This window comes from Ambystoma mexicanum, chromosome 6p (genome assembly GCF_040938575.1).
Source record: "Ambystoma mexicanum isolate Mex_15411 chromosome 6p, UKY_AmexF1_1, whole genome shotgun sequence".
NCBI classification, from domain to species: Eukaryota; Metazoa; Chordata; class Amphibia; order Caudata; family Ambystomatidae; genus Ambystoma; species Ambystoma mexicanum.
In genome coordinates, this window is record NC_090935.1 from 88,999,556 (window position 1) to 89,013,262 (window position 13,707).

The 13,707-nt window shown below is 50.8% G+C and overlaps 1 protein-coding gene across 2 annotated transcripts in view; it reads left to right on the forward strand.

Moving 5' to 3' along the window:
- Positions 1 to 244: 244 nt before the first annotated feature.
- Positions 245 to 13,707, forward strand: part of CD72 (CD72 molecule) — a 196,254-nt gene continuing 182,791 nt past the window's right edge. For both annotated transcript variants that reach the window (XM_069626763.1, XM_069626762.1), the window contains exons 1-2: positions 245 to 355; positions 456 to 578. In XM_069626763.1, coding sequence (XP_069482864.1) covers positions 268 to 355; positions 456 to 578 — 211 coding nt within the window. In that variant the 5' untranslated portion in view covers positions 245 to 267. The remainder of the gene's footprint in view (positions 356 to 455; positions 579 to 13,707) is intronic.

A 13,707-nucleotide genomic window follows, 5' to 3' on the forward strand; every position in this document is an offset into this window, starting at 1 on the left:
CAACATCCAAACCTGTTGGCTTTTCCAATGCTTGTTCACGTATGCTATTTGCTTACTAGAAGCCAGCTTTGTGTTTGTCACTTGTGCAAGTGCTCAAGATGGGATATATTGGACGGGAGGACAGACTCGGTGCACGTGCTCGCTTCACTGAGCACACCTGTGGCAGTTACCAGGGCACATTAATAAGTTGCCATCAGACTTCCTCTTTTCTACTTCCTCTCACGCGCACTGAGCTCCCCCTGCACTCACCCCGAGACCCGAGGCGGGATGGCCGAGTCCTGCACATACGCGGACCTGAGGTTTCTCAAGGCGCCCCCCAAGAAGCCGCTGGAGACTCCGGGGTCCCCTCGTGCAGGTGACGTGTGCTCCTCTGCTACCCAGCGCCCCCTGCGGCCGGTGCACTGTTACCCCAGCCAGGGCTGCACTTTATACATAATGCGTCCTCTCCTTAACAGGCGCAGGCGCCCCCTGCAGAGGCGATGGCGAACTCACGTATGAAAATGTCAAGTGTAAAGGGGGTTCAGAAGAAATACCTAAAAGCAGAGCCGCAGAAAGAAGAGAATCACTGGAAAAACAAGGTAAGTGAGGTCAGAGGAAAGGGGTGCGGAGACGGCACTTGGCGGAAGGAAGGGAAGGAAGGAAGGGAGGGAGGAAGGAAGGAAGGAAGGAAGGAAGGAAGGAAGGAAGGAAGGAAGGAAGGAAGGAAGGAAGGAAGGAAGGAAGGAAGGAAGGAAGGAAGGAAGGAAGGAAGGAAGGAAGGAAGGAAGGAAGGAAGGAAGGAAGGAAGGAAGGAAGGAAGGAAGGAAGGAAGGAAGGGAGGGAGGGAGGGAGGGAGGGAGGGAGGGAGGGAGGGAGGGAGGGAGGGAGGGAGGGAGGGAGAAGGAGAAGGAGGAAGGGAAGGAAGGAAGGAAAGAAGGAAGGAAGGAAGGAAGGAAGGAAGGAAGGAAGGAAGGAAGGAAGGAAGGAAGGAAGGAAGGAAGGAAGGAAGGAAGGAAGGAAGGAAGGAAGGAAGGAAGGAAGGAAGGAAGGAAGGAAGGAAGGAAGGAAGGGAGGGAGGGAGGGAGGGAGGGAGGGAGGGAGGGAGGGAGGGAGGGATAAGGTAAGTAATAACATTAATTGGTACACCTCAGTGGCGGAAGCTTTCAAATTAATGGCTAAATGTCCACATTCAGGGTGGCAGAATAATGCCAGGGTGCCAGCCTTATACTAGCACTTTATGAAGTGACTATTTACAAGTTCAGGCAGAGATCGGGGGTGAGGACTAGGAGGGATGGGCTTCCCGCACTGTCTGAAGGCATGCTATCATGGTAAGGGAGGGCCTTAACAAGAGGGGTAGGGTGACGGGTGAAGGGAGAGGTGTAGGCGTGGTGGGGAAGGGAGAGGTGTAGGCGTGGTGGGGAAGGGAGAGGTGTAGGCGTGGTGGGGAAGGGAGAGGTGTAGGCGTGGTGGGGAAGGGATAGGTGTAGGCGTGGTGGGGAAGGGTGAGGTGTAGGCGTGGTGGGGAAGGGTGAGGTGTAGGCGTGGTGGGGAAGGGAGAGGAGTAGGGTGACGGGTGAAGGGAGAGGTGTAGGCGTGGTGGGGAAGGGAGAGGTGTAGGCGTGGTGGGGAAGGGTGAGGTGTAGGCGTGGTGGGGAAGGGAGAGGTGTAGGCGTGGTGGGGAAGGGAGAGGTGTAGGCGTGGTGGGGAAGGGTGAGGTGTAGGCGTGGTGGGGAAGGGAGAGGGGTAGGGTGACGGGTGAAGGGAGAGGTGTAGGCGTGGTGGGGAAGGGTGAGGTGTAGGCGTGGTGGGGAAGGGAGAGGTGTAGGGAGAGGTGTAGGCGTGGTGGGGAAGGGAGAGGTGTAGGCGTGGTGGGGAAGGGAGAGGTGTAGGCGTGGTGGGGAAGGGAGAGGTGTAGGCGGGGTGGGGAAGGGAGAGGTGTAGGCGTGGTGGGGAAGGGAGAGGTGTAGGCGTGGTGGGGAAGGGTGAGCGAGGTTTTTTTTTAGTGCGTCAATGGTCTAAGAGCGACTCGTCGCAACTACCAGTGTTTCCTCAGTAGCATGAACTACACAACTGACTTGGAAGGCATCTATAATGAGACACAGTGTAATGTCGGGGATTGCTAATCGATCATCAGAAATGAACACTCAGGGACGGCAATGGGCATAAAAGAAAAACTAAAGCAGTGCCCGTGCAAGTCACATTTCTGAATGTTACACCAAATATTCTGTGCCTCCAGGAGTGCCCCTATTGTATAAGGGCTGGAGGAGGGTGGGCAGAAAGAAATGTGGACTAGCAGATACATTACAATTGAACACAATTGTATCTATTAGGGGAAGAGGCATTTTAATCTGCAGTCCCAACATCTAATCGTGATGACATTCTTTGCCACACAGGGCGATGGGTTATTATAACATTTATGATCTCGAATAATCAGTGTTCAGTCGTTGTTGCATATGGACCAAACACAGATCAACCTCACAGACACTTTATAACCAGATTGCTTGCCCGTATAGTCATTGCACTCATTCTTTACAAAAGCAATACCTAAGTTCCCAATATCCCAGGCACCCACTCCTCTCCCCAGAGGTGACCTTCAGTGCTTGACCACAGCCCCTTCCAGGTGATCCAGGGACAACTTATTGCTTGCCTACCCTGCTAAGAAAAGCTTGCCCCTGATCCCTGAGAATCTCATCAGTGGTGCCCCTGATCCCTGAGAATCTCATCAGTGGTGCCTCTGATCCCTGAGAATCTCATCAGTGTTGCCCCTGTCCCTGAGAATCTCATCAGTGGTGCCTTTGATCCCTGAGAATCTCATCAGTGGTGCCCCTGATCCCTGAGAATCTCATCAGTGGTGCCTCTGATCCCTGAGAATCTCATCAGTGGTGCCCCTGGTCCCTGAGAATCTCATCAGTGGTGCCTCTGATCCCTGAGATTCTCATCAGTGGTGCCCCTGATCCCTGAGAATCTCATCAGTGGTGCCTCTGATCCCTGAGAATCTCATCAGTGGTGCCTCTGATCCCTGAGAATATCATCAGTGGTGCCCCTGATCCCTGAGAATCTCATCAGTGGTGCCTCTGATCTCTGAGAATCTCATCAGTGGTGCCACTGATCCCTGAGAATATCATCAGTGGTGCCCCTGATCCCTGAGAATCTCATCAGTGGTGCCTCTGATCTCTGAGAATCTCATCAGTGGTGCCCCTGATCCCTGAGAATCTCATCAGTGGTGCCTCTGATCCCTGAGAATATCATCAGTGGTGCCCCTGATCCCTGAGAATCTCATCAGTGGTGCCTCTGATCTCTGAGAATCTCATCAGTGGTGCCCCTGATCCCTGAGAATCTCATCAGTGGTGCCACTGATCCCTGAGAATATCATCAGTGGTGCCCCTGATCCCTGAGAATCTCATCAGTGGTGCCTCTGATCTCTGAGAATCTCATCAGTGGTGCCCCTGATCCCTGAGAATCTCATCAGTGGTGCCTCTGATCCCTGAGAATCTCATCAGTGGTGCCCCTGATCCCTGAGAATCTCATCAGTGGTGCCTCTGATCCCTGAGAATCTCATCAGTGGTGCCCCCAGTCCCTGAGAATCTCATCAGTGGTGCCCCTGGTCCCTGAGAATCTCATCAGTGGTGCCACTGATCCCTGAGAATCTCATCAGTGGTGCCTCTGATCCCTGAGAATCTCATCAGTGATGCCCCCTGATCCCTGGAATAGCATCAATGGTGCCTCTGATCCCTGAGAATCTCATCAGTGGTGCCCTTGATCCCTGAGAATCTCATCAGTGGTGCCTCTGATCCCTGAGAATCTCATCAGTGGTGCCTCTAATCCCTGAGAATATCATCAGTGGTGCCCCTGATCCCTGAGAATCTCATCAGTGGTGCCTCTGATCTCTGAGAATCTCATCAGTGGTGCCCCTGATCCCTGAGAATCTCATCAGTGGTGCCCCTGATCCCTGAGAATCTCATCAGTGGTGCCCCTGATCCCTGAGAATCTCATCAGTGGTGCCTCTGATCCCTGAGAATCTCATCAGTGATGCCCCCTGATCCCTGAGAATCTCATCAGTGGTGCCCCTGATCCCTGAGAATCTCATCAGTGGTGCCTCTGATCCCTGAGAATCTCATCAGTGGTGCCTCTGATCCCTGAGAATCTCATCAGTGGTGCCCCTGATCCCTGAGAATCTCATCAGTGGTGCCTCTGATCCCTGAGAATCTCATCAGTGGTGCCCCCGGTCCCTGAGAATCTCATCAGTGGTGCCCCCGGTCCCTGAGAATCTCATCAGTGGTGCCCCCGGTCCCTGAGAATCTCATCAGTGGTGCCACTGATCCCTGAGAATCTCATCAGTGGTGCCTCTGATCCCTGAGAATCTCATCAGTGATGCCCCCTGATCCCTGGAATAGCATCAATGGTGCCTCTGATCCCTGAGAATCTCATCAGTGGTGCCCTTGATCCCTGAGAATCTCATCAGTGGTGCCTCTGATCCCTGAGAATATCATCAGTTGTGCCCTTGATCCCTGAGAATCTCATCAGTGGTGCCACTGATCCCTGAGAATCTCATCAGTGGTGCCTCTGATCCCTGAGAATCTCATCAGTGATGCCCCCTGATCCCTGGGAATCTCATCAGTGATGCCCCCTGATCCCTGAGAATCTCATCAGTGGTGCCCTTGATCCCTGAGAATATCATCAGTGGTGCCACTGATCCCTGAGAATCTCATCAGTGGTGCCTCTGATCACTGAGAATCTCATCAGTGATGCCCCCTGATCCCTGGAATAGCATCAATGGTGCCTCTGATCCCTGAGAATCTCATCAGTGGTGCCCTTGATCCCTGAGAATCGCATCAGTGGTGCCTCTGATCCCTGAGAATCTCATCAGTGGTGCCCCTGATCCCTGAGAATCTCATCAGTCGTGCCTCTGATCCCTGAGAATCTCATCAGTGGTGCCTCTGAACCCTGAGAATCTCATCAGTGGTGCCTCTGATCCCTGAGAATCTCATCAGTGATGCCCCCTGATCCCTGAGAATATCATCAATGGTGCCTCTGATCCCTGAGAATCTCATCAGTGGTGCCTCTGATCTCTGAGAATCTCATCAGTGGTGCCTCTGATCCCTGAGAATCTCATCAGTGGTGCCCCTGATCCCTGAGAATCTCATCAGTGGTGCCTCTGATCCCTGAGAATCTCATCAGTGGTTCCCCTAATCCCTGAGAATCTCATCAGTGGTGCCTCTGATCCCTGAGAATCACATCAGTGGTTCCCCTAATCCCTGAGAATCTCATCAGTGGTGCCTCTGATCCCTGAGAATCTCATCAGTGGTGCCCCCTGATCCCTGAGAATATCATCAATGGTGCCTCTGATCCCTGAGAATCTCATCAGTGGTGCCCTTGATCCCTGAGAATTGCATCAGTGGTGCCTCTGATCCCTGAGAATCTCATCAGTGGTGCCCCTGATCCCTGAGAATCTCATCAGTGGTGCCTCTGATCCCTGAGAATCTCATCAGTGGTGCCCCTGATCCCTGAGAATCTCATCAGTGGTGCCTCTGATCCCTGAGAATCTCATCAGTGGTGCCCCTGATCCCTGAGAATCTCATCAGTGGTGCCCCTGATCCCTGAGAATCTCATCAGTGGTGCCTCTGATCCCTGAGAATCTCATCAGTGGTTCCCCTAATCCCTGAGAATCTCATCAGTGGTGCCTCTGATCCCTGAGAATCTCATCAGTGGTGCCCCTGATCCCTGAGAATCTCATCAGTGGTGCCTCTGATCCCTGAGAATCTCATCAGTGGTGCCCCTGATCCCTGAGAATCTCATCAGTGCCCCTGATCCCTGAGAATCTCATCAGTGGTGCCCCTAATCCCTGAGAATCTCATCAGTGGTGCCTCTGATCCCTGAGAATCTCATCAGTGATGCCCCCTGATCCCTGAGAATATCATCAATGGTGCCTCTGATCCCTGAGAATCTCATCAGTGGTGCCCTTGATCCCTGAGAATTGCATCAGTGGTGCCTCTGATCCCTGAGAATATCATCAGTGGTGCCCCTGATCCCTGAGAATCTCATCAGTGGTGCCTCTGATCCCTGAGAATCTCATCAGTGGTGCCCCTGATCCCTGAGAATCTCATCAGTGTTGCCTCTGATCCCTGAGAATCTCATCAGTGGTGCCCCCAGTCCCTGAGAATCTCATCAGTGGTGCCCCCGGTCCCTGAGAATCTCATCAGTGGTGCCCCCGGTCCCTGAGAATCTCATCAGTGGTGCCACTGATCCCTGAGAATCTCATCAGTGGTGCCTCTGATCCCTGGGAATCTCATCAGTGATGCCCCCTGATCCCTGGAATAGCATCAATGGTGCCTCTGATCCCTGAGAATCTCATCAGTGGTGCCCTTGATCCCTGAGAATCGCATCAGTGGTGCCTCTGATCCCTGAGAATCTCATCAGTGGTGCCCCTGATCCCTGAGAATCTCATCAGTCGTGCCTCTGATCCCTGAGAATCTCATCAGTGGTTCCCCTAATCCCTGAGAATCTCATCAGTGGTGCCTCTGATCCCTGAGAATCTCATCAGTGATGCCCCTGATCCCTGAGAATCTCATCAGTGGTGCCTCTGATCCCTGAGAATATCATCAGTTGTGCCCTTGATCCCTGAGAATCTCATCAGTGGTGCCACTGATCCCTGAGAATCTCATCAGTGGTGCCTCTGATCCCTGAGAATCTCATCAGTGATGCCCCCTGATCCCTGGGAATCTCATCAGTGATGCCCCCTGATCCCTGAGAATCTCATCAGTGGTGCCCTTGATCCCTGAGAATATCATCAGTGGTGCCACTGATCCCTGAGAATCTCATCAGTGGTGCCTCTGATCCCTGAGAATCTCATCAGTGATGCCCCCTGATCCCTGGAATAGCATCAATGGTGCCTCTGATCCCTGAGAATCTCATCAGTGGTGCCCTTGATCCCTGAGAATCGCATCAGTGGTGCCTCTGATCCCTGAGAATCTCATCAGTGGTGCCCCTGATCCCTGAGAATCTCATCAGTCGTGCCTCTGATCCCTGAGAATCTCATCAGTGGTGCCTCTGAACCCTGAGAATCTCATCAGTGGTGCCTCTGATCCCTGAGAATCTCATCAGTGATGCCCCCTGATCCCTGAGAATATCATCAATGGTGCCTCTGATCCCTGAGAATCTCATCAGTGGTGCCTCTGATCCCTGAGAATCTCATCAGTGGTGCCCCTGATCCCTGAGAATCTCATCAGTGGTGCCTCTGATCCCTGAGAATCTCATCAGTGGTTCCCCTAATCCCTGAGAATCTCATCAGTGGTGCCTCTGATCCCTGAGAATCACATCAGTGGTTCCCCTAATCCCTGAGAATCTCATCAGTGGTGCCTCTGATCCCTGAGAATCTCATCAGTGGTGCCCCCTGATCCCTGAGAATATCATCAATGGTGCCTCTGATCCCTGAGAATCTCATCAGTGGTGCCCTTGATCCCTGAGAATTGCATCAGTGGTGCCTCTGATCCCTGAGAATCTCATCAGTGGTGCCCCTGATCCCTGAGAATCTCATCAGTGGTGCCTCTGATCCCTGAGAATCTCATCAGTGGTGCCCCTGATCCCTGAGAATCTCATCAGTGGTGCCTCTGATCCCTGAGAATCTCATCAGTGGTGCCCCTGATCCCTGAGAATCTCATCAGTGGTGCCCCTGATCCCTGAGAATCTCATCAGTGGTGCCTCTGATCCCTGAGAATCTCATCAGTGGTTCCCCTAATCCCTGAGAATCTCATCAGTGGTGCCTCTGATCCCTGAGAATCTCATCAGTGGTGCCCCTGATCCCTGAGAATCTCATCAGTGGTGCCTCTGATCCCTGAGAATCTCATCAGTGGTGCCCCTGATCCCTGAGAATCTCATCAGTGCCCCTGATCCCTGAGAATCTCATCAGTGGTGCCCCTAATCCCTGAGAATCTCATCAGTGGTGCCTCTGATCCCTGAGAATCTCATCAGTGATGCCCCCTGATCCCTGAGAATATCATCAATGGTGCCTCTGATCCCTGAGAATCCCATCAGTGGTGCCCTTGATCCCTGAGAATTGCATCAGTGGTGCCTCTGATCCCTGAGAATCTCATCAGTGGTGCCCTTGATCCCTGAGAATCGCATCAGTGGTGCCCCTGATCCCTGAGAATCTCATCAGTGGTGCCTCTGATCCCTGAGAATCGCATCAGTGGTGCCTCTGATCCCTGAGAATCTCATCAGTGGTGCCTCTGATCCCTGAGAATCTCATCAGTGGTGCCCCTGATCCCTGAGAATCTCATCAGTGGTGCCCCTGATCCCTGAGAATATCATCAATGGTGCCTCTGATCCCTGAGAATCTCATCAGTGGTGCCCCTGATCCCTGAGAATCTCATCAGTGGTGCCTCTGATCCCTGAGAATCTCATCAGTGGTGTCCCCGATCCCTGAGATTCTCATCAGTGGTGCCTCTGATCCCTGAGACTCTCATCAGTGGTGCCCCTAATCCCTGAGAATCTCATCAGTGGTGCCTCTGATCCCTGGGAATCTCATCAGTGGTGCCCTTGATCCCTGAGAATTGCATCAGTGGTGCCTCTGATCCCTGAGAATCTCATCAGTGGTGCCCCTGATCCCTGAGAATCTCATCAGTGGTGCCTCTGATCCCTGAGAATCTCATCAGTGGTGCCCCTGATCCCTGAGAATCTCATCAGTGGTGCCCCTGATCCCTGCGAATCTCATCAGTGCCCCTGATCCCTGAGAATCTCATCAGTGCCCCATATGCCTCACAAACATACATATTTTATTTTATTGATTTTTTATAACGCGCCGAATACCGTACCTGAGTTGGTTTTCTATGTGCGTATCTGGACTTCAAAGCTCTGTTGCTCTGCGCGGTCTTGCTTCCAAGACCAGCGCGTTCTATCCTCCGTTCATACGTGAAGGGTCTGGCACGCTCTGGCGATGACGGTAACCTCGATAGCATGAATAAGGTGGGTCTTCAGTGGATGGGCGTATGATTTCAAGGATTGGCTATTTACGCTCCACCGCGCTTAATGTCATTGAGCCAGAGCAGAGGAAGCAGTCGTGTGTAATTTACATAGCGCTTTGAAGTGCCTCAGTACTTAGTCAGAAGTGGGAGGGCTTGGCCATTAACACCTCAGTGTGAATTAGACAGGAGGATATAGAAGTCTGGAGAAAGAAGTATAGGAAGGCTATAAGACTGAAAGACTGGAAACCTATGTGTACAGTTGGACCGAATTCCTCAGGGGACTCTGCTGTGTGCGGGAGAGAGAGATAGCAGGAGAGATGGGCACGTGGTGGCAAAGGAGCATCTCTCTCAATGTACTCTCTGCGCGCCTTGTGCCGGGCACATGGCCTCTGAATTCCAAAGAAGGGAACTCATACAAGATAGCATTGGCATGTGGGAGGTGTGGCATTCAAAGGAATGAGTGAGGTCCCTCGACTTACCTTCACTGTACTCTTCTCTTGCCGCCAAAAGACAAAGTAAGGTTTGGAGTTGAGGGGATGTGAGACGCAGACGTTGCAGAGCGAGTGAGGTCAACGGTGGTCTCTTGAAAGAGGAGAGGGTTGTGTCACAGGGCTCTACTATGTGGATGACATTGTAACGATGCAACAGAATATGTAATCTGAAACCTACACACTTGGAAACTGTGCAACAAGAAAACCATGGCTCACAGCCAGATGTCCCAGTTTCATCAAAATATGTGACACAGCCCCTTTCATGCTCCACTCTTCTATCTCCGATACTCTTGATGTTCTTGCCCCTGTCATGAGGATCTGCTTGAAGCCCAAAGCCAAGTGCAACTCCTGGTATGACTCTGACTTTGTTACCCTTAAACGCAAGTGCAGGGTTTCTGAGAGGAATTGGCTAGCTTCTTGTGCATCCTGTGACAAACTTGCCAGCTGCCTGCTCCAAAGGCAATACTGTCTCTCTGACTGCACTAAGAAGAGAGCCTGCGTATCTGCAGCACCCAACAGCTCGACCGAACTGTTTCACATCTGCAAGGAGCCGGCCAATCCTGCTGCAGTTTCTACCTCTCCTGTCCACTCCCAGACCCTCTGAATGGCCCTGGCCTCTCATTTTATCTTTAAAACCCAGGTCATCCTGTCGACCCTCTCATCCTCTACTCTTCCTCCCTCTACTCTTTACTCTACCTCCGTCCCCCCTGTGGGCACCTCTCCTCTCTCTTTCTCTTGCTTTCTTCTGTTCTCCCCTGACGAGGTTTCTAGACAAGTCCGATCTATGAAAGTCTTGTCAAAACTGGTTCTTCCCTGTTCTTCCAAAACCATCAAGGACCACATTGACACCCGTGCTCCTGCCTGGCTGACTTCTGCAACCACTCCTTTGCCACTGGATCCTTCCCTTCCCCCCTGAAGCACTCTCTTGTGCACACTCTTCTCAATAAACCCTCAGCAGACCCCCCATGCCTGGCTAACTATCACCCGATCTCCATCACACCTTTACTGGGCAAACTCCTGGAAAAGCTGGCCATCTCACTGCTTAATCTTCACACTAAATCTGTTGGTTGTCTCCATTACCATCAATCTGGCTTCAGAGCAGCAGAGAAGCATGGAAACCACTCTCCTGAACATCCGTGAAGACCTGCTCTCTAACCTTGATTCCAATCTCCCCTCTGTCCTCATCTTACTCAATCTCTCGTCTTTCTCTGACACGGTCAACCATGCCATCCTGCGCAATCGTCTCTGTGATAACTTGGGTATCACCGATCAGGCCCTGGCCTGGCTGACCGTATTCCTCTCTGATCAACACTCCAAGGTCCAACTTTTGTCCTTCCTTTCCTCTATCTCACTCTCTACCTGTGGTGTTCCCCAGGGGTCTAACCTCTCTCCCTGGTTTGTTCAACCACTACCTAGCACCTGTTGGCCACTGCATTGCTGCACTCTGCTCCAACTTTCAGTGCTATGTAGATGACACTCAGTGCGTATTCAGGCTCCCCTCTGCCACCTCTTCTCCTTCTCTGATCTCTGACTGTCTGTCTGCTACCTAGGGCCGGTGAGCCGCCAACGATCTCTGCCTTAATGCCAGTAAGACGGAGATTCTCCTTATCAGCACACCTCCACCATCCTTTCCTGTCACTCTCTGGCCGGCCTCCCTTTGCCCTCTTCCTGCTCCCACACGTGAGGCCAAGAACCTTGGGGTCATCTTTGACTCCACACTCTCCTTTTCTCCTCGCATCTCTAACGTCTCTAAGAAGTCAAACTACCAACTGCACCTCCTCAGAGGTATTCTTCCTTTCCTCTCCTTCCCCCAGAAGCTCACTCTCTCTAGAGCTCTGGTTCTCTCTAGGCTGGACTACTGCAACATCCTCTTTCTAAATCTGCCTGCTTCTACTCGCCGTCCTCTGCAACTCATCCAGAACAGGACTGTGAGACTTGTCCTTGGCCTCAAGCCCAGGGATCGTATCTCTCCAGGAATGAAATCTCTGCATTGGCTCCCAGTGTCTGCACGGATTAAGTTCAAGACCCTCTGCATTGTCAACAAGGCCTTTTGGGGCCTGGGGCCTCAATACCTCCAACTCTCTCTTTGTAAATATCTTCCTACTCGAGCACTTCGCTCCTCAGCCTACAACTCCCTCAGGGTCAGTCGCTTCTCCAAATAACGAGTTGGTGGTAGATCTCTTTCTACGGCTGGGGAATCCCTCTGAAACAGCTTGCCTGCCTCTCTGAAACTTGAGGAGAACCATCTCCGGCTCCGGAAGCACCTCAAGACTTTCCTCTTTGCTTCTGCCTTCTCTCTTCCTCTAATCTGCTGATGTGCTGGCTGTTGGACCTGCCACCTGCTGTCTGCACGTCTTGTTATTGTTTTGATCCCATGTACAGCACTGCCCCCCTTCCCTTTCACCTGGCACTTTTCCCATCCTCCCTCCCCTGGACTTGTGCGATCTCAATGTCACTTGGCCAAGTAAGATAGTTGTGTCTGTCCTCCCTCTGTTCCCCCTTCCTTGCCTCGTCACGCCTTGAAACACTTGTGTATAGGCGCGTTACAAATGCCATATCATATCTGTGATCCTGGGAAAAACGCTCAACATAAATGTGTCTTATTTTATTTTGGCTACCAAAACTGACATCACCTAGAAGTGATTATCCTAAGTGTGCACTACACAAAATGCCTCACTCATGCATGTGTAAATAGACTACAATGTTTGCACTATGTATGTTAATACTAAGAAATGGCTTAAAAGACTGTAGTTTTTGAATATATAAGAAGGATGCTGGGAGCCCTATAGATAAGGGGCGTATTGGACACTTTCACTCCCTAATAATAGACAAATAGTCAACAAAAAAAAAAGAGAGAGTAAAAATACTCCCAACTAAAAAATAGGTAAAATCATGTAGGACTTTGTGCTCCTGCTTTCACCCTGGCAGCTGCATGGATGTGTTTGGACCAGTAGTGCACATGGTACCACAGGAAGAAACGACTATTATAACTGCCAGACCGGAAGAAGTAAACATGTCTCTTTTCATGTGTATGAATAACTAGGTGCAAAGAAATAACTATTACAAAAACATTTGCGTTTTCCAGTTAAAACATTTCTACTCGCTTATAAAATACTCTCATTGGGAATTGGACATCCAAATCTTATCTGGAGCCCTGGAGGCAATATTAATCATGCATATAGCTCACACCACAGGTTGCTGATTTCACCATTACCCATGAGACATGGTTCTCTCCTAACAGTAAAGTGAAATGTTTTGTTGACTTGCCTGGGGCCTGAATATGTAAGCAGGCTGCTGGCTAGTTTGAGAATGGGGCAGCAGAGCAATGCTTGATACCTGCAACACTTGATTTGGTTTGTCTCCCCTCTCTGCCACTTCCAGTACATGTGGGCGATGGCTTCTGAACCCAATTGTCCCAGTTGGTGCACTTGGGAAAGCTACTCAGGCGCCTAAGACTTCTAGCAGTTCAGCTCTGCTTGCTGGTCTAGTTTGCCCTCTCCTCCCTAGATAGGGGGACATAGTCAATATCAATGCAAACTCAATATCAATGATTGTATCCCCCTCAAAGGGATGACATGCTATGCTTCCTCATCCAGGATATAAACAAATGCTCTACAGCTTGCACACAGCTCTCTGCATCAGGTGCAGCAAGCCACTGAGCTACTATACACATGTTATATAAATGTGCTGTTGCATGCATTTACCTACGTAAGGGTAGGTGGTAAAATATCAGTTGGCGAATGGAGAAGAAAACAGAGTAAAATCAAAAAGTGAAAGATGCAAGGGTTTGAATTAATCATAACCCCGATCATTGCTCTGGCAATGTTTCAAACTAACATTTCAAACTGACCTTTACAATTATACAAAGGGGCTGGCCCAAACAAGCAATTCTTTGTCACACTTGCAAAAGGAGCAGTCCATTAGGAATTCCCAAAGCACAGGAACACAAGCCATCCCTGCCGTTTTACAGCCTTGTGCTCCAGCAGTAGGATGCTAAGAAGGTGCCTAGAGGAAGGCTACTGACTATGATTGATGCACAGACTTTCATCAGAGAGAAAGAGAGAGAGAGAGAGAGAGAGAGAGAGAGAGAGAGATAGAGAAAGAGAGAGAGAGAATTAGAGAAAGAGAGAGAGAGACATGTCAGAGGCAAAACATCCCGTCCATACTAAACCTGTAAGTGGCAAAAATGAGGGAAAGTGATTCCAGAGAATGAATGAAACTAGAAAGGATGAAGGGATGACAAACAACAACGACAACTTCAGGATAGTGATAAATTA